General features: G+C 37.6%; 3 protein-coding genes across 3 annotated transcripts in view; 1 reads left to right on the top strand and 2 right to left on the bottom strand.

Annotated features, from left to right (window-relative positions):
- Positions 1-2,097, top strand: part of LOC121380136 — a 36,261-nt gene extending 34,164 nt beyond the window's left edge. Inside the window, exon 17 of the mRNA XM_041508917.1 lies at positions 363-2,097. Within this exon, the coding sequence (XP_041364851.1) occupies positions 363-457 (95 nt within the window). The 3' untranslated portion in view covers positions 458-2,097. The remainder of the gene's footprint in view (positions 1-362) is intronic.
- Positions 2,098-8,009: 5,912 nt separating this feature from the next.
- Positions 8,010-20,311, bottom strand: LOC121379855. The gene is made up of 11 exons (XM_041508507.1): positions 20,164-20,311; positions 19,625-19,731; positions 16,537-16,674; positions 15,599-15,703; positions 14,989-15,059; positions 14,533-14,605; positions 13,097-13,195; positions 12,277-12,513; positions 10,573-10,693; positions 9,932-9,998; positions 8,010-9,425 (listed from the first exon to the last, which is right to left on the bottom strand). The coding sequence occupies exons 1-11, from the start codon at positions 20,309-20,311 to the stop codon at positions 8,351-8,353; spliced, it is 2,241 nt and encodes a 746-aa protein (XP_041364441.1). The 3' UTR covers positions 8,010-8,350.
- Positions 20,312-20,345: 34 nt separating this feature from the next.
- Positions 20,346-25,021, bottom strand: LOC121379854. The gene is made up of 2 exons (XM_041508506.1): positions 20,741-25,021; positions 20,346-20,494 (listed from the first exon to the last, which is right to left on the bottom strand). Exons 1-2 carry the CDS (start codon positions 25,011-25,013, stop codon positions 20,346-20,348), a joined length of 4,422 nt encoding a protein of 1,473 aa, XP_041364440.1. The 5' UTR covers positions 25,014-25,021.
- Positions 25,022-26,697: the final 1,676 nt, after the last annotated feature.

The following is a 26,697-nucleotide window of genomic DNA, read 5'->3' as shown; positions in this document are numbered from 1 at the left end:
ATGATTCGGCCTACATTTAGTGGCAGTCCTCATTGGCAGCCTGAAAATTATATTTTGACAATGTACAGACTTTGTAATAAGTAGTCCTATTGACAATGTACAATGTAGGATGTAGGATGCTGGAAAGTGGCAGTCATCCTATCACTGATTCATAGGGCAATCATGAAATTGTTTCCAACATCCTTTGGATTGCCGTGGGTAAAAATGGGGTTAATGGTTTTGTCATTCAGATTTACCGGTTTTAATAACTGTATCCTTCTAAAAGCACATAATAATAAATAATGGTTTCTAGTTTTATTAGTTGATGAAACTATCAAGTTTTTAAATGGCAATCTGTGTTAAAGTGAGTGTTTTTATTTCAGACATTACAAAACGTTCGGTCAGTCCGTCTGTTGGTGAGGAACTCATCAACGAGTTCAACAGCTGGGAGTATCGGTGGGCGAACCAGGAACTGTAAAACACACAATACCTTCATATAATTTTATACATTTACATTTCACTCAAAATAGTGCTGAACTCACTTGGTAAATTAAGTTATTATATCACATAACACTTGATATGTTATTGGAAAATATGTAAGATAATTGTACCGTTCTTGTTCCAGCATTCGACTTAACCATTTTATAACTGAGCTTTAGTCTATAGAATCTGATCTTAATTTGTTAGATAATGTTTGTTATTTAACTATATTTTATTTTTAAAATGTCATTAGAGTTGGTACAGGTTTAAAACTTAATAATATGGGGTTTTTTTTATATTAGTTTTAGCATTATTATTTAATATTTGGTTTAAATATATGCAATTCCTCGGTTCACTTTTGAGGCAAAGGACTGATGCGTCTTACCTTAAATCAATCATCAGATAAACTTAGTGCACAGATAAATCTACGCTGTGATAGTTGCAAATGAAGTTATACTTGACTTTCCATTTCAAACTAAATATATTTGTTCAACTATGATCTATTTTTGCATCAGATTGTCCAATTTCCAAAAAAACCCATAAAAAAAAAAAACCGAATGTAAATTTTGTTTAAGCAAATCTGTGATAACATTTATTGCGAACCGTCCGGAATTACAAGGGAATGTCACGTCAATATAGAACTAGAAATTATTGGGAAGTTTTTTTGTTAAAAACAAGTTTTATTACAGGCGTGTTTATGTGATTACCCTGACCTCTTGTGATTTTTAAAATCAAAAGCCTCAATGGACTCGGGAATAACTGTCCTCGTATGGAACAGGCACTAAATAGAGATTCAGGGGTCATTGCCAAACGTCAATTCGACTGCGGTGTGCAGAGATACGGTCTTCATTGTGGATAACTTTGTGTTGTTCAGGTAATTATATTATAGTACGTGGGGGGTGGTGGAAGAGATTTAACAGCCCGAGTGTATCAATGTTGTTTTTGGGACAATTAACAAAATTCTCCATTGGCAAGAACAAAGACCACGCTCTATTATTATTATGGTAAAGACATTTCACAATTATTTTTGTTTGTGATATACTTTTACTTACTTGTTTCTGTGATAGTTGTCATTGCACGTGTGATATTTTGTTTTCTTTTTTATTATCACAGTACATCGAGGGCTCATAACCAGAACTGATCATATCAAATATCATGGTTTTCACTACAATAAGTTTTACCATTTAATATATATAGCTTTGCTTCACTCATTAGTTACATGTATGCAAACCCCTCCAAATAAAAAATAAACTTAAAAGAGAAAAAAAAAGCAGAAGGAAATGTGAAATGATGTGCTTCTTTCACTTTTGCAACTTTTTAGAGTTCTGGTGCACAGCTCTCGATAATATACTGATTTCTAATGGAAACTTGACATACATAAAATTTGAATAATTTGATAAATATTGTTGGTAATCGAAAAGAATCAATTTCAAAACCACCTTACAAACACTTTGCATGTATCATGAAGTGCATTGTGACGTTTAGATCAACTTTCTGATTCTTTCATATCCCACTGTACCGTTTGTTGATTTTCTCCAAAATAATTGCAGTCCTTGTAAAGTTTCTTTTGGATGTCAGTGTATTTAATATTTCTGCCCTATTCACTTTGTTTTCACATCTAATAAAGAATTTCTTTGATGTTGTGTTCTGTAATTGAATGTAGTTTGAATATAATTGAGGTACCTGGTGGTAGATAATTATATATGACAAATGAATGCACGATGAAGAGAACACAACAAAAACATCACGGAGAACCAAAAACACTGTTTTATTGTTTACTATATCGGCGGCTGCGTGTCAACGCTAGCCTGATGAAATCGATGATCAAGTGACAAACAAACGATAAATAAAAATACTGAAAACGTTTTGCTACAAAACAAAACGTTCCATGATCAAAACTCGTTGTACACATAATATGAAAACAAACTGACACATTTGAACCAAAAGTGACAATTTATAACTGATTCTGTTACATACAAAACTTTTACACATTCTTAAAACATTAAAGGGACATTCCTGAGTTTGCTGCACTTTTTAAGATGTTATTAACAGACTTTTTAACGACTGTAATTACATATCAAATATATTTTTCTGCATAAAATATTAGTGGCTGTATATTAAACGTATTTCTGATCGTTCTAATATTTGTACTAGGTTAAATTTCATCTTATTTCCTAAAATATAGTTTTTACGTGTGTACAAAATTATTTGAAGACAAAATCCAATTTGTGCTTCTTACAAATATTAAGACGACCAGAAACACAATGAATATACAGACACTGATATTCTAAACAAGAAAATGTATTTAATATGCAAGTTTAATCGTAGAAATATTTTATTAGTCGGAAACATCTTAGAATGCAGCAAACTCAGGAATGTCCCGTTAAAAAAATGTTGCATACTAGTGTACATGGAATACATTTATCATTCCCTAATATAGGGAATGAACAGTTTACTTGTAAATCAACCAGATTAAGCAGAAATGTGAATTTTGGCATTGGAATTTAAAAGACCAAGCAGGAAAACGCCCACCGCCATTGAACACAGAGCAGCATAAGGTGTTCTCTGTCCTAACTGTAATAGCAGTTTTAAAATGGATGGTCATCTCACAAATTCTCATAACCATATCCGGCAACAGTTAAAGTTTGAGTTTTGCATTAGCAGAAGATGTTAAAAGATGAGAAAGAGAGAATGCTGCTTTATGAGAGGAGTTCTTGATATTTTCTGCATTTGAGAATATTCTAACCAAAATGTAATGTAGCTATTCTGTGTATTATTTTAGCTTTAGGTCATAGTTTGTATATGACAACAACAATATGCAGAATATTATAAAATTGTATGAAGTAAGTGACAAAATCAATGAAGTGTCATGACTGTGCTCCATCATGAAATCATACCCCACAATCACAGAGTGACTCTTTCGTACTTTACAAAACAGGTTTCTTTTTCTGAAAGTTAAAAAGTATAGATAAATGTAGCCTTTCCGTATAAAAAAACAGAATCTATAATCCCAGTAGTGTTAGGCTGGAGGTCAAAAACATAGAATCTATAGTCCCAGTAGCGTTAGGCTGGAGGTTAAAAACATAGAATCTATAGTCCCAGTAACGTTAGGCTGGAGGTCAAAAACATAGAATCTATAGTCCCAGTAGCATTAGGCTGGAGGTCAAAAACATAGAATCTATAGTCCCAAACATAGAATCTATAGTCCCAGTAGCGTTAGGCTGGAGGTTAAAAACATAGAATCTGTAGTCCCAGTAGCGTTAGGCTGGAGGTCAAAAACATAGAATCTATAGTCCCAGTAGCGTTAGGCTGGAGGTCAAAAACATAGAATCTATAGTCCCAGTAGCGTTAGGCTGGAGGTCAAAAACATAGAATCTACAGTCCCAGTAGCGTTAGGCTGGAGGTAAAAAACATAGAATCTATAGTCCCAGTAGCGTTAGGCTGGATGTAAAAAAACATAGAATCTATAGGCCTAATCCCAGTAGCGTTAGGCTGGAGGTTAAAAACATATTTCACATTAAATAAAAATAATTTAATTTACAAATAAATGTTAAATTAAAGAATACAAACAAAGTCAATAACAATGTTTAACAGTAATTACTCTAAAGAGAGAGAGAGAGAGAGAGAGAGAGAGAGAGAGAGAGAGAGAGAGAGAGAGAGAGAGAGAGAGAGAGAGCAACACAAAACCCTAACTAATAAGAAGTCTAAAATAACACAGTCATATTTTATTACTAACAAGAAGCATCGAGTTTCAAAAAGAAAAAGAAGTAAAAAGTTATTCCCATTACCATCATTTACAGAAAGTACAAACAAACCAGTATTTTCCCACAACCAGTGTTTTCCAGTCACCAGTGTTTTCCCATGACCAAGCAAGCATGACTAGAAGTGCTACAATATACAGAAATACCAATTAAATTGTGAATGCAGAGTAAAATGCTTTTTGGAGAAAAAATGCATAAAAATATTATGTTGGCTATTGTAACAAAGGGAGGATATTACAAATGAATATTGCAATTTATTATTATAGTTGTTAGAAAGTAAAATTAATTATAGCCACTATTAAGATATTACAGATCAATAAATTAATAACTTAATATGTAAAAAAATCCGATAACTTTTGATTAATATTCATTTACAAAAGTGTGAGATGTACAAATATAATGCTTATAACGTTGAGAGAGAAAATGGGTAATCAACAAGCATCTTTCTCATTATGGATGCAAATTGAAGGTAGCTCACGGCATTAGCAATAGTCCATCCCAATATTTAGCGCCAAACAGCACTTTATTAAAAGAAAAGAAAAAGTAAAGGAAAACATCTTTATTTAATTTTGTTAGAGATAAATATTACAGGGATCACCCTGGAACACATTTTGTTAGAGATAAATATTACAGGGATCACCATGGAACAAATTTTGGTTCAGCCAATTTTCAGATATGTAGAGTATTTTCTTGCAAATGATTAAAATGTGGTTAATTAAAAAAAAAAAACCTTTTAATCGCCAAAGACTAAATATTGTAGCCACTTTGAATAAAAATTAGCAATTGGCTAATTTGGCAATGGACAGGGTGAGCCATGTAAAAACATGTGTCATGCCAAATTAATGTTATTGATAAAAAAACGTTTTCGGCTGGCAGGGACAGATTATATTATTTTTAGGAAGATTTGTCACCACATTTCATTTGATTAACAATGATGTCTGAAAATCACTCTGGGTGATGAAATGTCCAGCTTATTAAATGTCAACATGTATCAAGGACAAAGAAAAAGAAATAAGAAACAAAAAAAATGAAAGAAAGAAAAAGATTACAAACCAGTTTTGTTCTAAGATCTCCTGCACATAACATACACACACACACTAACAAAAAGAAAACACCATTCATTCATGTCAAATAAACTGAATAAATAAAAAAACAAAGAAATTTGTACTTGTACATTGAATGTAATAAATGTCATTCTACAATACTGTTATTTGAAAAAATCCTACAACTTAAGAGTTCAGCAATAATTATATTAGTTTCTCTCATGATCTGTATAGCTACTCATCTAATATAATATTTGTAATATTATACATATGGAACACTACAGTTTGTATTAATAACTACATGTATTTGTAATACATAGAGGATTCGTCACGAGTGTTTTTTAATATGGAAAATATCAACCAAGTCTATGTTAATTGGTATTTGTCGAGGCTCTGCTGAGACAAATACCGATTAACTAGACGAGGTTGATATTTTACATATTAAAAAACACGAGTAGCGAATTCTATATATCCTATAACACTTCTAAAATAACATTTTAATTAATTGTTTAGTAAATCACAGTACTAAAGTTGCCGCCATCGGTAATACGCAGATTAGTTTGACGTCACGCATTTTAAACAAATCTTTGGAAACGTTACGCTCAGGTACACGGGTCTTGTTGGCTTGTAAGCAAATGACTCATCTATGGCAACACATAACCTAGAAACCTTGCAAATTTGCATACCATTATTAACCGGGTTAATAAAGTAAAATATCACATGGGTTTATGACATGGATATCATGGGTAAGTTATAGGATAAATTGTATTACACATGGTATGTATGTATGTATGCATACATATTTACCACAAGTATATTAAAAACTAAATATGACTATAGATCAGAACTAATATAGTCTTGATGCTTGTTATTACAAAATAGCTAAACTATCTCTTTCATTGTGCATTCATTAAGTCAATAAAAAAGCCACAATTATTAATTAAGATATAAACTTAAAAAATTAATGATCATTGTATAGGACAAAATCGAATGAAGATTAAAAAATGATGGTCCCTTTTTCCATGTTACATATCTGATATATGACCTGTTAAATCAGGCCCGTACGCAAGGGGGGGGGGGGGGGGGGGGGGGGGTGCAAGAGGTGCGTATGCACCCCCCATAGTCTGCCGAGGTCCATCAGACGATGTGACAAATTTACTTCCCAGAATGCAGGAAAATACATCTCCTGCATTCTAGATTAAAAAACATTTCGGGGGGACATGCCCCCGAACTACCTAGCAACTCTGGCCCTTTGGGCCGTCAATTACGCACCCCCTATATAAATTTCTGCGTATGGACCTGTAAATAATTAACACACGGAAATGGCTTACACAAATATGATTTCAGTCTAGAAATCAAAGAATGGATTGTTCTATGTAAAGTTATGAAAATCAAAATAAATTGTTTAAAAACAATTTGACATGAGAATCGATTAAAATTGAAAAGGCAACATGGTGTTGTCAGAGAAAACACACAAACAGGATGAAGGGCTGTTTTCCAGTTGTGCTGTTTTTGGCGTTACGTCAAACAATTCTGTGCTTATTTACAACAGTGTTTCCACAGAGGCTGTGCCTGCACTATGCCAACACGAATTCTAATTAAATGTCTCGACTACCAAGAACTTGTAGTTTGTAAGAAACTGATCTAAATGCAAAATTTTAACGTTAAACTTTAATGTAAAAATTTACACTGTCACTGGCAGTGGAAAAATAATACCTATTTATTACACATATGGTTAAAAATATCTTAGTACATATCAAAATATCGATTGGCACACTACAACCGTACAGGAATGTCAACCAAATGAGTTGAGTGATCTAAATTAAGATTGATTATGGATAATAAATCGGATATTAAACTTGCTACCATTATGTATCATGTTTTATGTCCCTTGTGAAATAATTTTCATTGTCACTCGCTAAAGCTCATGACAACTGCAAATTATTTCACTTGAGACATAAAAATGATACGAAATGGATGCTCGTTTAATATCCAATTAATATCCTATCTCGCCTTTTTACTTCATAAAGTTGAGACAACAAGTGTGCACAGAGAAAACCACCTGCATGAGGAATGTGAATATTTGTAATATGAATTCCAACCACTGTGCCAAAACCTTTTACATTCAATAATGCCCCCATATCAGATTGCCCTGTTTATTTTACCAGAATAGATTTCGTCCCATTATTGTAAAAAAAAACTAAATGCATAGAACAAAATGGGCAAACTACACATTTATCGAGTCAAATTAAGGTACGATAATATTAGATGCTAAACTATTTTTTAAAAACCCATAATTTATGCATTACTATATTTAAATGTGTTATAGGCTCAAAAATAGAAATTTCACAAATCTAGTTTTTGTACCTAACAAGCACTAGTTTGAAAATTTGTATGAAAATAGCGATAAAAGATTTGGGCAAAATATATTACATTACCTCTTACAAGATTTACCTGAATAAAGAAAGGTGTCTCATACAACCTAACATTAATATTGATACAAACACAGAATACTAGATGACTATACACCAGGTGTCAAAATATAATCTACTCTTCTGTAAATAGTGATTTCTTCAAACACAAAAATAAAACAAACGTTCCAATATTCTATATGTAGTTAAATCTGTATGCGATTACTGTTTTAATTTAATTCCCTTTTCAGAAGTTGCACAGCAACTGTGACATCTCTGATTAATTCTTAAACAATAGACATGATTTATCAGATGAAACTGGTACAAAACTAAAGTCGAGATAAACTCTGTTTTTATTTTACATCAAATAAACTACTACTACTACTACTACAGGTATTTGTTTTAGAATTTCCAGTATCATTAAAGGAACAGTATTACTGAATATCCTTGAGTACTGGTAAACAAAGTGAACTCCGACCCCTGCAAACAGACGCTTCAATATTGTCAAATTCAAGCATTCTGGACGGATAGACATGCAAAAACTGGCAAGCATTATCTTTCCTATCTATCTGTCTGTATTTACCAATACTGTTACAGAGAAACATTCAGTATGTTTACTCATGGAATTCTTTGAGTATTTGAAAGGAAACCTGAATTTGTTCTGAATAAATATATATTATAAACATAATTTTCTTTTCTTCTTGATCGTCAGTCCTTTTCCAAACCATCCTGGCACTGACCGTTTCTTTGTGTGAGGTGCAGGCGGTTTGTTAAGTACTGCTTGATGATCCGAGTTGGCAGAGATTTCCGTTCCTGTTTCATCTGTGGAAGACCCAGGTTTGTGCGCAGCGTCGTCCGACTCTACAACAGTCTGGTCATCAGTAGAAGACGCAACTCCACTCGGTTGAGTATTTGACAACAAAACAGATTCACTTTCTACAACTGCAACAGTTGACGGTAAGTCGCGAGTTTGGCTGCATTGGTCATTACTGTCTTGGAATATCTGTTTGGCTTCAGTCTTCACCGAGTCAACTTGAGCTACAGGAGACACATGTACTGACTCAGACACTGAATTGTGCGTACTATTGGACACGAGAGATCCAGAGCTGCCTGTCGTTGAGCATCCCGTCGTAGAGAGATCAAGTGCCTGTTCCTGTAGGTCACTGTCGTGTTCTGCTTTACAACCACCCGTGTGCGAGTCGGACCCTGCGTCTGTACCGGGACACTTCCACCTCACACTGAGACAGCTTTTATCAGACACCTGATGCTGGCCGTGGCTGTGGCTGTGTGCAATATTTACCTGCAGCTGGAAGTTCCCGACGAGCTGAGCGTCGTGTATTGGCTTCATGACGAGGAACGTTGGCGGAAATGCACCACCCAGTCTGCACGGATGTTTTGAGTTTGCAGGTACCGAGCTTGAAAAGTGGACGTAACTGTTCAACAAGTCCGTCTTAATACTTTGAGGCATCGTTGATGAGATCACTTGTGTCAGCAGTGCTTCACCACCTTCTCCCTGAGATATTGGTGAGTTCAGTAATGTTTTAATGACAGAAAACGTTTTCTGCAACGGTTGTTCACCTAGGCACGGTTTCTTGTCTGCATCTGTTGCATGTCTGTATCTCTCCACGTCTCTTCGATTTAACCGGACATTTGGTGAGTAATCTTTGGGCACTTGAAGGATTTTCTTTGAGGTAGTTTTCAGTTCATTCGTTCTTAAAGGCACCGACATATGGAAAATTGGATCCTGTATCCTGAATTAAAAGTAAAATAAGATATTGAAACAGTGACAGTACCAGCATGACAGATGTACTTCAAATGCACCTGGTGAGAAACCTGGAGCAGTTCCAAGTATCATAATAAATAACAAAGTAAAATAAAGCAACATCCGAGTGCAGAAAGACTTCCCATCTGTGAGCAAGAGTGAGGTAAGGCCAAGACACTGCTCACCTGTCACTGAGACATACACTACATAATATTTTTCTCAAAATGACGTAAATGGATATATAGCTTTTGGAGATGAACTGTTAACATGTTATCAGATGGAGATATTAACTCGGATGTGAACTTGACTGACAAGATGTTGAAAAGAGGTGAGAAAGGAATGGGGATTAAAGATTTGAATATTTTGTATTAATTATGTATACCAATTTTAGTTTTTTTATAATGGAAATTATTCCAAAGGATATATCATTACTTTCAAGTAAACTACCAATTCAATTATGTCACGTTTGTGTCTGACTAGAAGTTTGATACAAACCTTTGATACGGCTCTACTGTTAGAGACAGGTACTTCATCACTTGCATCATTACGTCGTCACAGTAACCTGGTGAAAAAGCAAACAAATCAGGTCAACCTAGCTGGGCTGCACTTGCCTATCTTAGCCCACATGGGGGTTGGGGGCAGGATCTAGTTCTCAGTAGAGTGACCGCCTGAGGTGCTTGTGTCACACGATCAAATACCCTCGGTGGACATTTCTCCGACTTGGATTTCCCCATACCAAATATGTTCCACAACTGGTATATCTAAGGTAGTGGTATGTGCTGTCTTGTCTGTGGAAAAAATGCATATACAAGATCCCTTGCTGCTAACTGAAAAATGTAGTGGTTTTTTTGTTTACTATAGAGACAAAATGTCTGACATCCAATAAGGCAATTTGCTCCTGTGTAGTCGTTAACCAAAACAAACTTTAACTTCAATGCTCAAGGGTGAATAATGTAGAGTTAATATATCCACATACTCTTAATATGTTGGTATTTACTGTATTGTAGCATATATTGGAACATTTTAAAAATAGTATTATTAATGTTACTAATGCTGAGCATTGCCAAGTAGTGCTTTCATCTGTAATGTACTGTGATGTCAATCTGCAATATTCAGTCATACAGAACAAAGTTTACCATTAATTTTTAAGGTAGCATTGTCGTCCTTTGGTGTCCACTGCAAATTGACGATGAAGAGTTTTGGTCGTTGATGTACCTTTTTATCCATACACCACAAACACGAGTATTTTTTTAAAACCTGCAAATATATCAACATCTCATTATTATACACTGCAATCTACCTCTTACTTCTCATGCTTACCTTAAATACTAATGTGACAGTCAATGGGGACATTTTACACTGATTCACAAATCAAGGTGTAGGGATGACAGATTTCTTTTACGTTTATTGGGGTATGAACCCCCAAAAAATCATCCGCAAACTGTGTGATGCCATGTCACACATTATGGATGATACGTTTCACAGTTCTTAATGATCCTGTGCCATGTCACACAGTATGGAAGATACGTGTCACAATCCTTAATGATCCAGTGCCATGTCACACAGTATGGAAGATACGTGTCACGGTCCTTCATGATCCTGTGCCATGTCACACAGTATGGAAGATACGTGTCACGGTCCTTCATGATCCTGTGCCATGTTACACAGTATGGAAGATACGTGTCACGGTCCTTCATGATCCTGTGCCATGTCACACAGTATGGAAGATACGTGTCACGGTCCTTCATGATCCTGTGCCATGTTACACAGTATGGAAGATACGTGTCACGGTCCTTCATGATCCTGTGCCATGTCACACCGTATGGAAGATACGTGTCACGGTCCTTCATGATCCTGTGCCATGTCACACCGTATGAAAGATACGTGTCACGGTCCTTCATGATCCTGTGCCATGTCACACGGTATGGAAGATACGTGTCACGGTCCTTCATGATCCTGTGCCATGTTACACAGTATGGAAGATACGTGTCACGGTCCTTCATGATCCTGTGCCATGTCACACCGTATGGAAGATACGTGTCACAGTCCTTCATGATCCTGTGCCATGTCACAAGTATGGAAGATACGTGTCACAATCCTCAATGATCCTGTGCCATGTCACACAGTATGGAAGATACCTGTCACGGTCCTTCATGATCCTGTGCCATGTCACACAGTATGGAAGATACGTGTCACGGTCCTTCATGATCCTGTGCCATGTCACACAGTATGGAAGATACGTGTCACGGTCCTCAATGATCCTGTGCCATGTCACACAGTATGGAAGATATGCATCACAGTCCTTCATGATCCTGTGCCATGTCACACAGTATGGAAGATAACTGTCACGGTCCTTCATGATCATGTGCCATGTCACACCGTATGGAAGATACGTGTCACGGTCCTTCATGTTTGAAAATTTGAGGCAACTTATAAAACACTTTCCTGACAAGCTACAGAATTTGCATTCCATAAGAAAAATCTTCAGTACAGCTTGCACATAGTATTGACACAAAGAAGTTTTGAATGGCGCAAACTGAGCAATCACTGAATCAGTATAATGATAGTCAAATACTAGAGCCAGCTGGGCATAACACACCCTGTATTCAACAACTAGCGAGAGGCAGGCTGGTACCATTTATTTTTGTAGGTGAACAATACACAATTAATGTGTGCTTGGGGGCGCAAAAGTGGTCACACCCCAGATATAAAGGACTGATGTCGAACAACAAATGTTCACTCATGGGACAACAAATGTTCACTCATGGACCACAACAGTACATGGATTATATTTATATATATATATAAAAAAATCAGAAGTGTAAACAACTTTGTGATACCTTGAGACTGGATCCGAGACACAGAATGAGGTCTGCGTTGTTGGCAGCCTTCACGGCGCGCTTCCACCAGTACGGAGATCGCAGCCCGCCCTTCTCGCCGAAGTGCACGACGGTGTCCTTCAGCGCGGAGCTACAGCGGTGACACTTCCTGCCCGTGACGTGGCGACGCACGCCTGTCTTCTCCGTCACGTCAAACAGACGGAAGAGCTCCTGCTGGGGCTTGCAGTTTGGACAAACCTTCAAACGTTATTTTACATAATTGACAAAACAAAGTGTAACATTTTTGTAACTTTTGCTTGGTGATTCCTATGCACTTCTGTTAAATTAAGTTATTATATTACATTAGATTTTAATTTAACAAAAGTCAGTATGAACCACCAAGCAACAATTGTTATTCATAAATATCTAACAATTAATAAATCAAATGAGTTATGAAAATATTTAACAGTTAATAAATCAAATATATCATGGGTTATGAAAACATTCATTCATATACTTACCTTTGTTTGACACTTGACAATCAATCTACTTTTTCATACTGGGGTGTTCGATAAATCACAAAGCATGTGTAGCATTGACTTAAAATCAAGATAAACTTTTGAGTCACTGACATACTACGCAACCCATTTATGGCTTATGTCAAGATAAATTCAAGTAACCCATTTCACTTTTACGTAGCCCTGTGAAGGATGTCCTACATATCATGTGTAAATACAAAATGGGTTCACAAAACCAGACTTGTACGATCAACATACAAACAAAACGACTGTTCTTGCAATATTCAGACATCTAACAGTTCTGAAAAGCCCAACAAACAAACCTCAAGATACATGTTGCCATGAACCTCAGATATGACATTCCTCGGTAGACTGCTCCGTACATGCAAACCGTCACAGTTCTGAGATACCACATAGTTGACCTGCAACAAACAAAAACATGTTAAACACAACAGCTGATACAGCAAAACTGACACCGGAAACTGAAACAAACTCAACTGATATATAAAAGTACATACATAAAAGTAAAATAATGATTTTAAAAATTAAATATCACTGACAAAGGGCCAATGTCAATGTTCAATGGTGTAGTGTTCATGTAGGGGCCATTATCCAGTAAGAAATCATAACTGTCTGAAGAATTTTTATCTGGAATGGAATATTTAATTGGTTTAAAATTTGATTCATCACAAATTACATTAGAAACAGATTTGTAACACTCATAAACACTTATGTATCCTTTTGTGTACAACTTTATAATACTCATAAACACTTACGTACACTTCTGTGTACAGCTTTGTAATACTCATAAACACTTACATATCTTTCTGTGCACAGCTTCGTAACACTCATAAACACTTACGTATACTTCTGTGCACAGCTTTGTAATACTCATAAACACTTACATACACTTCTGTGTACAGCTTTGTAATACTCATAAACACTTACATATCTTTCTGTGCACAGCTTCGTAACACTCATAAACACTTACGTATACTTCTGTGCACAGCTTTGTAATACTCATAAACACTTAAGTATCCTTCTGTGTACAGCTTTGTAACACTCATAAACACTCATGTATCCTTCTGTGTACAGCTTCGTAACACTCATAAACTCTTAGGTATACTTCTGTGCACAGCTTTGTAATACTCATAAACACTTACGTATCCTTCTGTGTACAGCTTCGTAACACTCATAAACACTCATGTATCCTTCTGTGTACAGCTTTGTAATACTCATAAACACTTACGTATACTTCTGTGCACAGCTTTGTAATACTCATAAACACTTAAGTATCCTGTGTACAGCTTTGTAACATTCATAAACACTCATGTATCTTTCTGTGTACAGCTTCATAATACTCATAAACACTTACGTATCCTTCTGTGTACAGCTTTGTAATACTCATAAACACTTACGTATCCTTCTGTGTACAGCTTTGTAATACTCATAAACACTTACGTATCCTTCTGTGCACAGCTTTGTAATACTCATAAACACTTAAGTATCCTGTGTACAGCTTTGTAACATTCATAAACACTCATGTATCTTTCTGTGTACAGCTTCATAATACTCATAAACACTCACGTATCCTTCTGTGTACAGCTTTGTAATACTCATAAACACTTACGTATCCTTCTGTGTACAGCTTTGTAATACTCATAAACACTTACATATACTTCTGTGCACAGCTTTGTAATACTCATAAACACTTACATATCCTTCTGTGTACAGTTTTGTAACACTCATAAACACTTACGTATCCTTCTGTGTACAGCTTCGTGATACTCATGTGGGTGAAGGTCGGTTCTGCGTCACTAAGGTCTTGATCTCTATAAGCAATAAATAATTAATTAGCTGAAAATGGCAAACTGCCTAAGAACCATAGCATTCATCCCATAATTCAAGCTCTTTTATACACATATTTATCGACTAATGGTAATCATATTTATGTAATAAATTAACCACTATAATAACAGCCAATTTAAATACTGCAGCTAAATAAAAAATGTTGGGATAAATATTTTACATGTTTTATTAAGTATTGTAACCTAAAAACAGTTTGAAAAGACACTATACAGGTAAAGACTGCAACAAAAATATAAAATTACACTAAAAAAGTTTGATACTTAATTAACAATAACATTAATCATATATGCTCTTTTTTAAAGAAAACATTAATCTTTTTCAATAAACTGACAATAAAAATACATACTCAAGCTCCCTTCCTTGTTTCAACATTGTCCATACCCCATTTGGTCCGCGATAGTCAGGTATTGAAGCAGCCTGTATAAATATAACCACAAAGTTAACTCAATTAAAAGTAGTGAAATATGAAACAAAACAAGTACCAGACATGAAATATTTTATTTCAAAATATTGATTAGTGACATTTCTAATCAATTCAAAATTGATTAGCAACTACTGCTTTTTTTATTTAAAATTGGATAGAGGTCCATGAAACTTGTTCAGTGAATCACAATGTGATACTGAAACGAAATTCCCCTGCCAGATAAATATCTCGAAGTTAAAATAGCATCAAAAGTGTTTATAACCATACAGAAATAAATCATCACAAAGTTAACTGGATTAAAGTAGTGAGACATAAATCAAAACAAGTACTAGATAAAGTAACAAAGAAATAAAACAATTAACTATATTATAAAATATATTTCAAAAATAGCTTTAATATTAATTATCAATAACAAATATTGTACTTGAATGAAAATATAAGTTGAAATGGATGAATGAAATGAACAAATGACAGCATACACTCTACACATGTCTGTATTTGTTATGCTTAAAATGAATTAGTTAAAACTTACTGTACTAATTCCAGCACCTGTATACACAACAACTTTCTTGGATGATTTGATAGCATTTGCTAACTGCTGACATTTAGCAGACAAGGTATCAACATCATCTTCAACCTTAAATACCAAAGAGAAATATTAAATTAACTTGTGAAATAGTTTAAATTACTTTCTTATTGACTGGGCTTTTAAACACAAGTCTGTATTTATAATATTATAACATACATGATACAGTCAACCCTTCTCAGGAAGACATCTCTAGTTAACAGTCACCTATCCTTGGGTATGTTTTGTTTAATGATATCACTAGAGCATATTTATTATTAATCACTGACTATTGGATGTCTCAGAGAGGAAATCTGCTACATTTTTCCATTATTAACAAGGGATCTTTTATATATGCACCATCCCACAGACAGGATAGCACATATCACAGTCTTTGATATACTAGTCATGGTGCATTGGCTGGAATGAGAAATAGTCCAATAACGGGGATCGATCCCAAACCATGGGGCTATGTCCCACGACTTGGATATGTTATGCAGAAGAAATGTTTTTAAAGGAATATAGCCCTTAGGTACCAGTCAAAGTGTAAATACCAGGCAAAGACAATGATCACTGCACATGCATGGAACTTATCACACACAATTCCACTTCCTCTCACTTACACTGATGCACTTACACCATACTCATGTACATGAATAGAGGGGGAAAACAAGCCCTTTGATTTTTGCTTGTTACAGAATTTTGCAATTTCACAAAAAACATATGCCTATATTTGAAAAGGCCAAGTAATATTATCCAAAATCATGTAATTAATAAAGCACCAAGTGTCTTACAATGCCATGTTCTACACACCCTTAACTTACATTTTGTTGTACACATGTACATACACATGTTTATAATAAGATAGCACAAAGTTATTCTCAAAATAGTGCTTCATTGTTTACCTCTAAAATCCGTTGTTTCTTTTTAACAAGCACCTGTGCTCTCTTCTGTACTAGTTGAACAATTTCTGGTGATGATTCCAGCATCAATACTTCTTCTGTTGATCGCTGACATTCATTCTTTTTCAAGATGTTAGATATCTATAAATCAAATAACAACACAAAATGATCTTACTCTTACCTCGTTAGTACTGCACCTATATGGCAAACCACATTATAAAGTTTCTGAACATATATTAAGGTTAGACTAATTTTATAATCCAAAAATTCAAGCTGAAACATGTCTTTTAATTATCTCAATTCTCTATTTTTGTACTGAATACAAATTTCCCATGTTTTTCCTAATTTCCAAAGAATCTCCTTTTGTTATCTGAAATGTTTAGTATTGTTCAATTATGGCAATGCACAATAAAGTGAAATTACACTGTACATAGAATTCTAGGAATAAAGTTGGTATAAAATTCCTGACATGGCAACAATTGTTTCTGACTTTAATTTAAAAACTAAAACAGGATTCACACACTTATTTACTAAGCATTTTCATGACCTCTGTATTAATTAATAGAAAGCAATAATAATAATAAGTAAAATGTCTACTGATGAAACAGATGTTTAATTGAGAGCTCTTATGACAAGGTGAAAAATCTATATACAGACTGAGTGTCTATATGATGGGAAATGGAAGGAAGGAAATGTTTTATTTAACGATGCACTCAACACATTTTATTTATGGTTATATAGTGTCGGTAAATATGATGGGAATGAGAAATTCTGGTAAATATGATGGGATTAATGAGAAATTTCAGTAAATATGATGGGATTGAGAAATTTTGTCATGTGAAATCGCATTTAAAAAAAAATATCTCAGTAAATGAGTAACAGATCTGCGATGAATGTAAGAAAAAAGGCTAATTAATCTTACTTTCATAAATATCTTATTATTGGGATCATGTGGATATATTTTTACAAAATACATTAGATACATTACCGTGCAAAACAATAATGCAAAGAATTTGATTAAAATGGTTGTTTGAGTTACAGGATAACAGGGTTTTTGTATTTTATAAAGGCTGGTATTGGTAATGTACAGTGCTGTCCGGTGTATCGGCGCACCTAAGAATTCAAGGACCATTTTCTATGTGAACACTGTGAAATACTTAATAAAATGTGCCTTTCACCAATGAAGCAGTGCATAATCTAAAATACACCACAAATTGTTTTATGTCTGTAGTAAATAAACATTTTAAAATGGTGCATAAATAGAGGCACCCCCTTGTATCCAAAACGATTTGCATGTCTGGTGATTCGGCGCAGTAGATGTGGATCGTTGACCCGCTATTTACAGACTGCCTATGACCTCAGTTTTAGCCCATAAACGCTACACTATTATTCCAAAATTATTTTAGTACTTTTTTATTTTGTCTTCTTTTTATATTACTATGAAAATTAACGATCACACATGACCCATCTCATGATCAGTTTCGGAAATGTTTTCTTGAGTGGCACAGTACTGCAGATGCATACATGTTCATTGTCATGCATGGCTAAGATGCCTACATGGATTTTATTTTTCTCGGGTAGATTGTGCACACACATGGATCTTATTTCGCTTTTATTTTTTTACAACAATGTGATAATTGTGAACTGGAATGACTGTCAATTAAGGTGTAAAATTTTCGTTTTGTTTGCATTTGTCTGTGTTTTCCTTTTCAGTTTAAATAAAAATAACTGAACAAAAATAATTACATTTATACTGTTTGCTATAATTTTTAAAATGCGGGAAAGGTGTTTTTAGACTGGTTTTAACATTCTTAATATCAATAAGGCTGACCTACTTCGCGTTTATATACACGAAAACAGGTGAATTATTTATTTTGAAATTATGATATAATTATTGATAATTCTAAAACAAATTTAATTACACCCTTAACAATAAATATGTTGATCCTTGATTAACCATAAAAAAGAAATTGAACTTTAATTTGTTAAAAACACCAACAACATGACAACTTCCTAAGCATACTTCAGCAAAATATCAAGTGCGCCGAATCACCGGACGCGCCTATACACCGGACATGGTTGTAATTAGCCCGAGTACTCTGACTGTAAGAGAGCTAGACGGACATTTGGACATAAACACGCTCTCATTACAGTCAGAGACCAACCTATGTCTTTTTTTGGCAATTCCTGACTACCAAACGGTAGGCAACGAGTCCCGCTCTAATACCACAACAATCCTATGTTTGACGTCAAATACCTTTACATCAATCATTTTCGAGTTAAGTGATACAAAAAAATCCACATATTAATCACTAATACACTTACTACAGAAAGAAACCCGACAGCACCCACATTCAGGTACGCTTCGTGACACTCCGTCGCAACAATTGCAAAGCTCGGCGATCTATTTCGAGACGTAGACCACGTGATCGCGCACTGGGCGATTCCGCCTTGTGCAGCAGTTACAGGGGCCGTCTCATATCAAGCGAAGTTACAACATGGAAGAGTTGGCTAATGCCGTTTTGGATGAATTTGGATTTCATTACGTCATTAAACCAAAACAATTACACATTATTGATTCCATTTTAAATTTGAAGGATACATTTGGGGTGTTATCGACAGGATACGGCAAAAGTATGTGCTACGTACTGCCACCTCTTATGAGATGACCCCTGTAACTGCTGCACAAGGCGGAATCGCCCAGTCTCGAAATAGATCGCCGAGCTTTGTAATTGTTGCGACGGAGTGTCACGAAGCGTAGCTGAATGTGGGTGCTGTCGGGTTTCTTTCTGTAGTATGTGTATTAGTGATTAATATGTGTATTTTTTGGTATCACTTAACTCGAAAATGATTGATGTAAAGGTATTTGACGTCAAACATAGGATTGTTGTGGTATTAGAGCGGGACTCGTTCCCTACCGTTTGGTAGTCAGGAATTGCCATAAAAAGACATAGGTTGGTCTCCGACTGTAATGAGAGCGTGTTTATGTCCAAATGTCCGTCTAGCTCTCTTACAGTCAGAGTACTCGGGCTAGGTTGTAATGATTTGTGGATTTTTTGTCTACATAAAATTGATAAATAATATACATTACCTTCTTACAGCGTACTTTTTGTTCTTGTTTTACTCGATCATGTGATATATACCTATTTCGACTTTTGGCTTTTCTGTCTAAGCCGTCATATTTATCGTAAAAAGGAACTGTTTTAATTTCCTTATTGCAGCAGTTCCAAGGTGGGTGAGCATCTCGTTGGAAATACCATCTGGTCCTGGCGACTTTCTAGGTTTTAATTTCCTTATTGCAGCAGTTCCAAGGTGGGTGAGCATCTCGTTGGAAATACCATCTGGTCCTGGCGACTTTCTAGGTTTTAATTTCCTTATTGCAGCAGTTCCAAGGTGGGTGAGCATCTCGTTGGAAATACCATCTGGTCCTGGCGACTTTCTAGGTTTTAATTTCCTTATTGCAGCAGTTCCAAAACATAAAGCATCTCGTTGGAAATACCATGAGTCGTTAAAACTTCCTAGGTTTGTAATTTAGGTTTTAATTTTATAAAGTTAAGGAAGTTCAGTCTGGCCTCTAATTTATCCTTATTGCAGCAGTTCCAAGGTGGGTGAGCATCTCGTTGGAAATACCATCTGGTCCTGGCGACTTTCTAGGTTTTAATTTCCTTATTGCAGCAGTTCCAAGGTGGGTGAGCATCTCGTTGGAAATACCATCTGGTCCTGGCGACTTTCTAGGTTTTAATTTCCTTATTGCAGCAGTTCCAAGGTGGGTGAGCATCTCGTTGGAAATACCATCTGGTCCTGGCGACTTTCTAGGTTTTAATTTCCTTATTCCAGCAGTTCCACGGCTGGGTGAGCATCTCGTTGGAAATACCATCTGGTCCTGGCGACTTTCTAGGTTTTAATTTCCTTATTGCAGCAGTTCCAAGGTGGGTGAGCATCTCGTTGGAAATACCATCTGGTCTGGCGACTTTCTAGGTTTTAATTTCCTTATTGCAGCAGTTCCAAGGTGGGTGAGCATCTCGTTGGATCGTACGATGAAGAGCATCGCGACTTTCTAGGTTTTAATTTCCTTATTGCAGCAGTTCCAAGGTGGGTGAGCATCTCGTTGGAAATACCATCTTGGTCCTGGCGACTTTCTAGGTTTTAATTTCCTTATTGCAGCAGTTCCAAGGTGGGTGCGGCATCTCGTTGGAAATACCATCTGGTCCTGGCGACTTTCTAGGTTTTAATTTCCTTATTGCAGCAGTTCCAAGGTGGGTGAGCATCTCGTTGGAAATACCATCTGGTCCTGGCGACTTTCTAGGTTTTAATTTCCTTATTGCAGCAGTTCCAAGGTGGGTGAGCATCTCGTTGGAAATACCATCTGGTCCTGGCGACTTTCTAGGTTTTAATTTCCTTATTGCAGCAGTTCCAAGGTGGGTGAGCATCTCGTTGGAAATACCATCTGGTCCTGGCGACTTTCTAGGTTTTAATTTCCTTATTGCAGCAGTTCCAAGGTGGGTGAGCATCTCGTTGGAAATACCATCTGGTCCTGGCGACTTTCTAGGTTTTAATTTCCTTATTGCAGCAGTTCCAAGGTGGGTGAGCATCTCGTTGGAAATACCATCTGGTCCTGGCGACTTTCTAGGTTTTAATTTCCTTATTGCAGCAGTTCCAAGGTGGGTGAGCATCTCGTTGGAAATACCATCTGGTCCTGGCGACTTTCTAGGTTTTAATTTCCTTATTGCAGCAGTTCCAAGGTGGGTGGGCATCTCGTTGGAAATACCATCTGGTCCTGGCGACTTTCTAGGTTTTAATTTCCTTATTGCAGCAGTTCCAAGGTGGGTGAGCATCTCGTTGGAAATACCATCTGGTCCTGGCGACTTTCTAGGTTTTAATTTCCTTATTGCAGCAGTTCCAAGGTGGGTGAGCATCTCGTTGGAAATACCATCTGGTCCTGGCGACTTTCTAGGTTTTAATTTCCTTATTGCAGCAGTTCCAAGGTGGGTGAGCATCTCGTTGGAAATACCATCTGGTCCTGGCGACTTTCTAGGTTTTAATTTCCTTATTGCAGCAGTTCCAAGGTGGGTGAGCATCTCGTTGGAAATACCATCTGGTCCTGGCGACTTTCTAGGTTTTAATTTCCTTATTGCAGCAGTTCCAAGGTGGGTGAGCATCTCGTTGGAAATACCATCTGGTCCTGGCGACTTTCTAGGTTTTAATTTCCTTATTGCAGCAGTTCCAAGGTGGGTGAGCATCTCGTTGGAAATACCATCTGGTCCTGGCGACTTTCTAGGTTTTAATTTCCTTATTGCAGCAGTTCCAAGGTGGGTGAGCATCTCGTTGGAAATACCATCTGGTCCTGGCGACTTTCTAGGTTTTAATTTCCTTATTGCAGCAGTTCCAAGGTGGGTGAGCATCTCGTTGGAAATACCATCTGGTCCTGGCGACTTTCTAGGTTTTAATTTCCTTATTGCAGCAGTTCCAAGGTGGGTGAGCATCTCGTTGGAAATACCATCTGGTCCTGGCGACTTTCTAGGTTTTAATTTCCTTATTGCAGCAGTTCCAAGGTGGGTGAGCATCTCGTTGGAAATACCATCTGGTCCTGGCGACTTTCTAGGTTTTAATTTCCTTATTGCAGCAGTTCCAAGGTGGGTGAGCATCTCGTTGGAAATACCATCTGGTCCTGGCGACTTTCTAGGTTTTAATTTCCTTATTGCAGCAGTTCCAAGGTGGGTGAGCATCTCGTTGGAAATACCATCTGGTCCTGGCGACTTTCTAGGTTTTAATTTCCTTATTGCAGCAGTTCCAAGGTGGGTGAGCATCTCGTTGGAAATACCATCTGGTCCTGGCGACTTTCTAGGTTTTAATTTCCTTATTGCAGCAGTTCCAAGGTGGGTGAGCATCTCGTTGGAAATACCATCTGGTCCTGGCGACTTTCTAGGTTTTAATTTCCTTATTGCAGCAGTTCCAAGGTGGGTGAGCATCTCGTTGGAAATACCATCTGGTCCTGGCGACTTTCTAGGTTTTAATTTCCTTATTGCAGCAGTTCCAAGGTGGGTGAGCATCTCGTTGGAAATACCATCTGGTCCTGGCGACTTTCTAGGTTTTAATTTCCTTATTGCAGCAGTTCCAAGGTGGGTGAGCATCTCGTTGGAAATACCATCTGGTCCTGGCGACTTTCTAGGTTTTAATTTCCTTATTGCAGCAGTTCCAAGGTGGGTGAGCATCTCGTTGGAAATACCATCTGGTCCTGGCGACTTTCTAGGTTTTAATTTCCTTATTGCAGCAGTTCCAAGGTGGGTGAGCATCTCGTTGGAAATACCATCTGGTCCTGGCGACTTTCTAGGTTTTAATTTCCTTATTGCAGCAGTTCCAAGGTGGGTGAGCATCTCGTTGGAAATACCATCTGGTCCTGGCGACTTTCTAGGTTTTAATTTCCTTATTGCAGCAGTTCCAAGGTGGGTGAGCATCTCGTTGGAAATACCATCTGGTCCTGGCGACTTTCTAGGTTTTAATTTCCTTATTGCAGCAGTTCCAAGGTGGGTGAGCATCTCGTTGGAAATACCATCTGGTCCTGGCGACTTTCTAGGTTTTAATTTCCTTATTGCAGCAGTTCCAAGGTGGGTGAGCATCTCGTTGGAAATACCATCTGGTCCTGGCGACTTTCTAGGTTTTAATTTCCTTATTGCAGCAGTTCCAAGGTGGGTGAGCATCTCGTTGGAAATACCATCTGGTCCTGGCGACTTTCTAGGTTTTAATTTCCTTATTGCAGCAGTTCCAAGGTGGGTGAGCATCTCGTTGGAAATACCATCTGGTCCTGGCGACTTTCTAGGTTTTAATTTCCTTATTGCAGCAGTTCCAAGGTGGGTGAGCATCTCGTTGGAAATACCATCTGGTCCTGGCGACTTTCTAGGTTTTAATTTCCTTATTGCAGCAGTTCCAAGGTGGGTGAGCATCTCGTTGGAAATACCATCTGGTCCTGGCGACTTTCTAGGTTTTAATTTCCTTATTGCAGCAGTTCCAAGGTGGGTGAGCATCTCGTTGGAAATACCATCTGGTCCTGGCGACTTTCTAGGTTTTAATTTCCTTATTGCAGCAGTTCCAAGGTGGGTGAGCATCTCGTTGGAAATACCATCTGGTCCTGGCGACTTTCTAGGTTTTAATTTCCTTATTGCAGCAGTTCCAAGGTGGGTGAGCATCTCGTTGGAAATACCATCTGGTCCTGGCGACTTTCTAGGTTTTAATTTCCTTATTGCAGCAGTTCCAAGGTGGGTGAGCATCTCGTTGGAAATACCATCTGGTCCTGGCGACTTTCTAGGTTTTAATTTCCTTATTGCAGCAGTTCCAAGGTGGGTGAGCATCTCGTTGGAAATACCATCTGGTCCTGGCGACTTTCTAGGTTTTAATTTCCTTATTGCAGCAGTTCCAAGGTGGGTGAGCATCTCGTTGGAAATACCATCTGGTCCTGGCGACTTTCTAGGTTTTAATTTCCTTATTGCAGCAGTTCCAAGGTGGGTGAGCATCTCGTTGGAAATACCATCTGGTCCTGGCGACTTTCTAGGTTTTAATTTCCTTATTGCAGCAGTTCCAAGGTGGGTGAGCATCTCGTTGGAAATACCATCTGGTCCTGGCGACTTTCTAGGTTTTAATTTCCTTATTGCAGCAGTTCCAAGGTGGGTGAGCATCTCGTTGGAAATACCATCTGGTCCTGGCGACTTTCTAGGTTTTAATTTCCTTATTGCAGCAGTTCCAAGGTGGGTGAGCATCTCGTTGGAAATACCATCTGGTCCTGGCGACTTTCTAGGTTTTAATTTCCTTATTGCAGCAGTTCCAAGGTGGGTGAGCATCTCGTTGGAAATACCATCTGGTCCTGGCGACTTTCTAGGTTTTAATTTCCTTATTGCAGCAGTTCCAAGGTGGGTGAGCATCTCGTTGGAAATACCATCTGGTCCTGGCGACTTTCTAGGTTTTAATTTCCTTATTGCAGCAGTTCCAAGGTGGGTGAGCATCTCGTTGGAAATACCATCTGGTCCTGGCGACTTTCTAGGTTTTAATTTCCTTATTGCAGCAGTTCCAAGGTGGGTGAGCATCTCGTTGGAAATACCATCTGGTCCTGGCGACTTTCTAGGTTTTAATTTCCTTATTGCAGCAGTTCCAAGGTGGGTGAGCATCTCGTTGGAAATACCATCTGGTCCTGGCGACTTTCTAGGTTTTAATTTCCTTATTGCAGCAGTTCCAAGGTGGGTGAGCATCTCGTTGGAAATACCATCTGGTCCTGGCGACTTTCTAGGTTTTAATTTCCTTATTGCAGCAGTTCCAAGGTGGGTGAGCATCTCGTTGGAAATACCATCTGGTCCTGGCGACTTTCTAGGTTTTAATTTCCTTATTGCAGCAGTTCCAAGGTGGGTGAGCATCTCGTTGGAAATACCATCTGGTCCTGGCGACTTTCTAGGTTTTAATTTCCTTATTGCAGCAGTTCCAAGGTGGGTGAGCATCTCGTTGGAAATACTGCATGCTGCTTGTGCCTGTTTGGCGACTTTCTAGTTGTTTTAATTTCCTTATTGCTCTTGCTAGTATTTTGTGTTGGGTAAATTTGGCCTTTGCGTTTTGCAGTTTGATGTTGTTCTCTTGTGATGGCTCAGCTTCTGCTTTCACCCTGGCTTGTGTTAGAATGTTATGCAGTTGTTCTAATTCTTTACTCCAGTATGGCTTGTAGTGTTTGCGGGCACTTCTCGGGATTGTCTCATGGACTGCCATGATTATACGGTCATTGAAGTCCTTTACCACCAGATTGATATCTCTGTCCTGTACGTTCATGTCTTTGGTAAGAATGCTGGTACATGTCTGTATAGAGCCCAGTTGGCCTTTTTGTAATTCCATCTTGGGGTGGTTTGTTCACCACGAATTGTTCCTTCCAGTAGTAGGTATATGGGACGATGGTCACTTCCACCTAGTTGATCTCCTTCTTCTCTGGTTATTCTGCCATGGAGGTCTTCAGTACAAAATGCAAGATCAGGGGTTGATGTTGTGTGCCACCTTCTGGAGTAGAAGGTTGGGGTATCAGAAGGTGTGTTGATCAGACCATAATTATCCTTCCAGTTTTCCACTTCTTCTTTGCAGTTGTCCATTTCACTATAGCCCCAGCTTTGAATGGCTGTTGAAGTCACCAATTATGAGTAGATTTTTACTCTGCATATCTATAGTGTCCAAGGAAAGTGGTCTGTAATTTGGACAGTAGAAGTTTACCATGTGTAATTCTGATCTGGGTGTTTTTATTTTTATTAGTTGGTATTCAGAGTCATCCATGTGAACACTAGTCTGGACGGCGTGGATGTTCCTTACTAGAGTCAAGATCCCACCTTTCGTTCTGCCAGTTCTGTCAGACCTGAAACACTGGTAGCCTCTTACTTTAAAGATCTTATTTTGTTGTAAGTGTGTCTCCTGGATGCAGCAGACGTTTATGTTTTGGTCTTGCAGTATGTGTTCGAGTTCTGTTTTCTTGTTTCCAATTCCTTCAGCATTCCAGTGCATGAGAATTAATGGTTGTAGGCTTTTGGCATCTTCAGTACTAGCAGTAGCTTTGCTGCTTCGTCTTTTGCGATACAATGGTTTTGGTTTACATGGACCTCCAGTAGTAGAGTGTGGGCTCCTTCGAGGCCTGGAGTCCGGCACTGTATCTCTCTGGAGGGACCTCGGAGACTGAATGCCATATTGGTGTAGATCATTTTGTGTAGTCATATGCGTTGAGGTGCGTAGTACAGTGATTTGCTAGAGGGCGCCCATGGCTCTGTACTTCCATCTTCAGCCTTCTAGTTTTGTATTCAGAGTTGTCCTTCTCTTAGCCTTTGTTCTTGCGGGAACTAACCACAAGGCAGTAATGGTTTTTGAGTCAGTGATTTCCTTCTCCTAGACTGGCTGCTATCCAAAGCTAAGAGCCCGGTCTGCCCTCATCCCAGATATACCGCCATGGACTCAGTCGTACAGACAGCAGGTTTTGTTATAAACAGGGGGACCATGTATAGGTACTGCTATCTGTGCATTTGAGTAACCATTTTGCATGGTGCATGCAGAAGTGCTACCCCAAGGTGAGATTGGCTGGTTGTGGCACGTCATCACCTTTGTTTGAGTGGGACGTCCAACTTGGCCTCAAACACCCCCGGTAAAATGTGATGAAGTGTT

This window comes from Gigantopelta aegis, chromosome 8 (genome assembly GCF_016097555.1).
Source record: "Gigantopelta aegis isolate Gae_Host chromosome 8, Gae_host_genome, whole genome shotgun sequence".
Lineage (NCBI taxonomy): Eukaryota > Metazoa > Mollusca > Gastropoda > Neomphalida > Peltospiridae > Gigantopelta > Gigantopelta aegis.
The sequence above is the reverse complement of the archived record's forward strand: the minus strand, read 5'-3'. Positions and strand labels throughout refer to the sequence as shown.

Excerpts from the sequence above, each read along its gene's own strand:
- LOC121379855 (XM_041508507.1), bottom strand. The coding sequence starts at position 20,311 with ATGCTCACCCACCTTGGAACTGCTGCAATAAGGAAATTAAAACCTAGA. Across the intron at positions 19,732-20,163 it reads AAAGTCGCCAGGACCAGATG|TTCCTTTTTACGATAAATAT; the intron begins GTATTTCCAACG and ends AAATTAAAACAG. Across the intron at positions 15,060-15,598 it reads CAGGTGCTGGAATTAGTACA|GCTGCTTCAATACCTGACTA; the intron begins GTAAGTTTTAAC and ends ATATTTATACAG.
- LOC121379854 (XM_041508506.1), bottom strand. The coding sequence starts at position 25,013 with ATGCTCACCCACCTTGGAACTGCTGCAATAAGGAAATTAAAACCTAGA. Across the intron at positions 20,495-20,740 it reads ACCTAGAAAGTCGCCAGGAC|CAGATGGTATTTCCAACGAG; the intron begins CAGATGGTATTT and ends AAGTCGCCAGAC.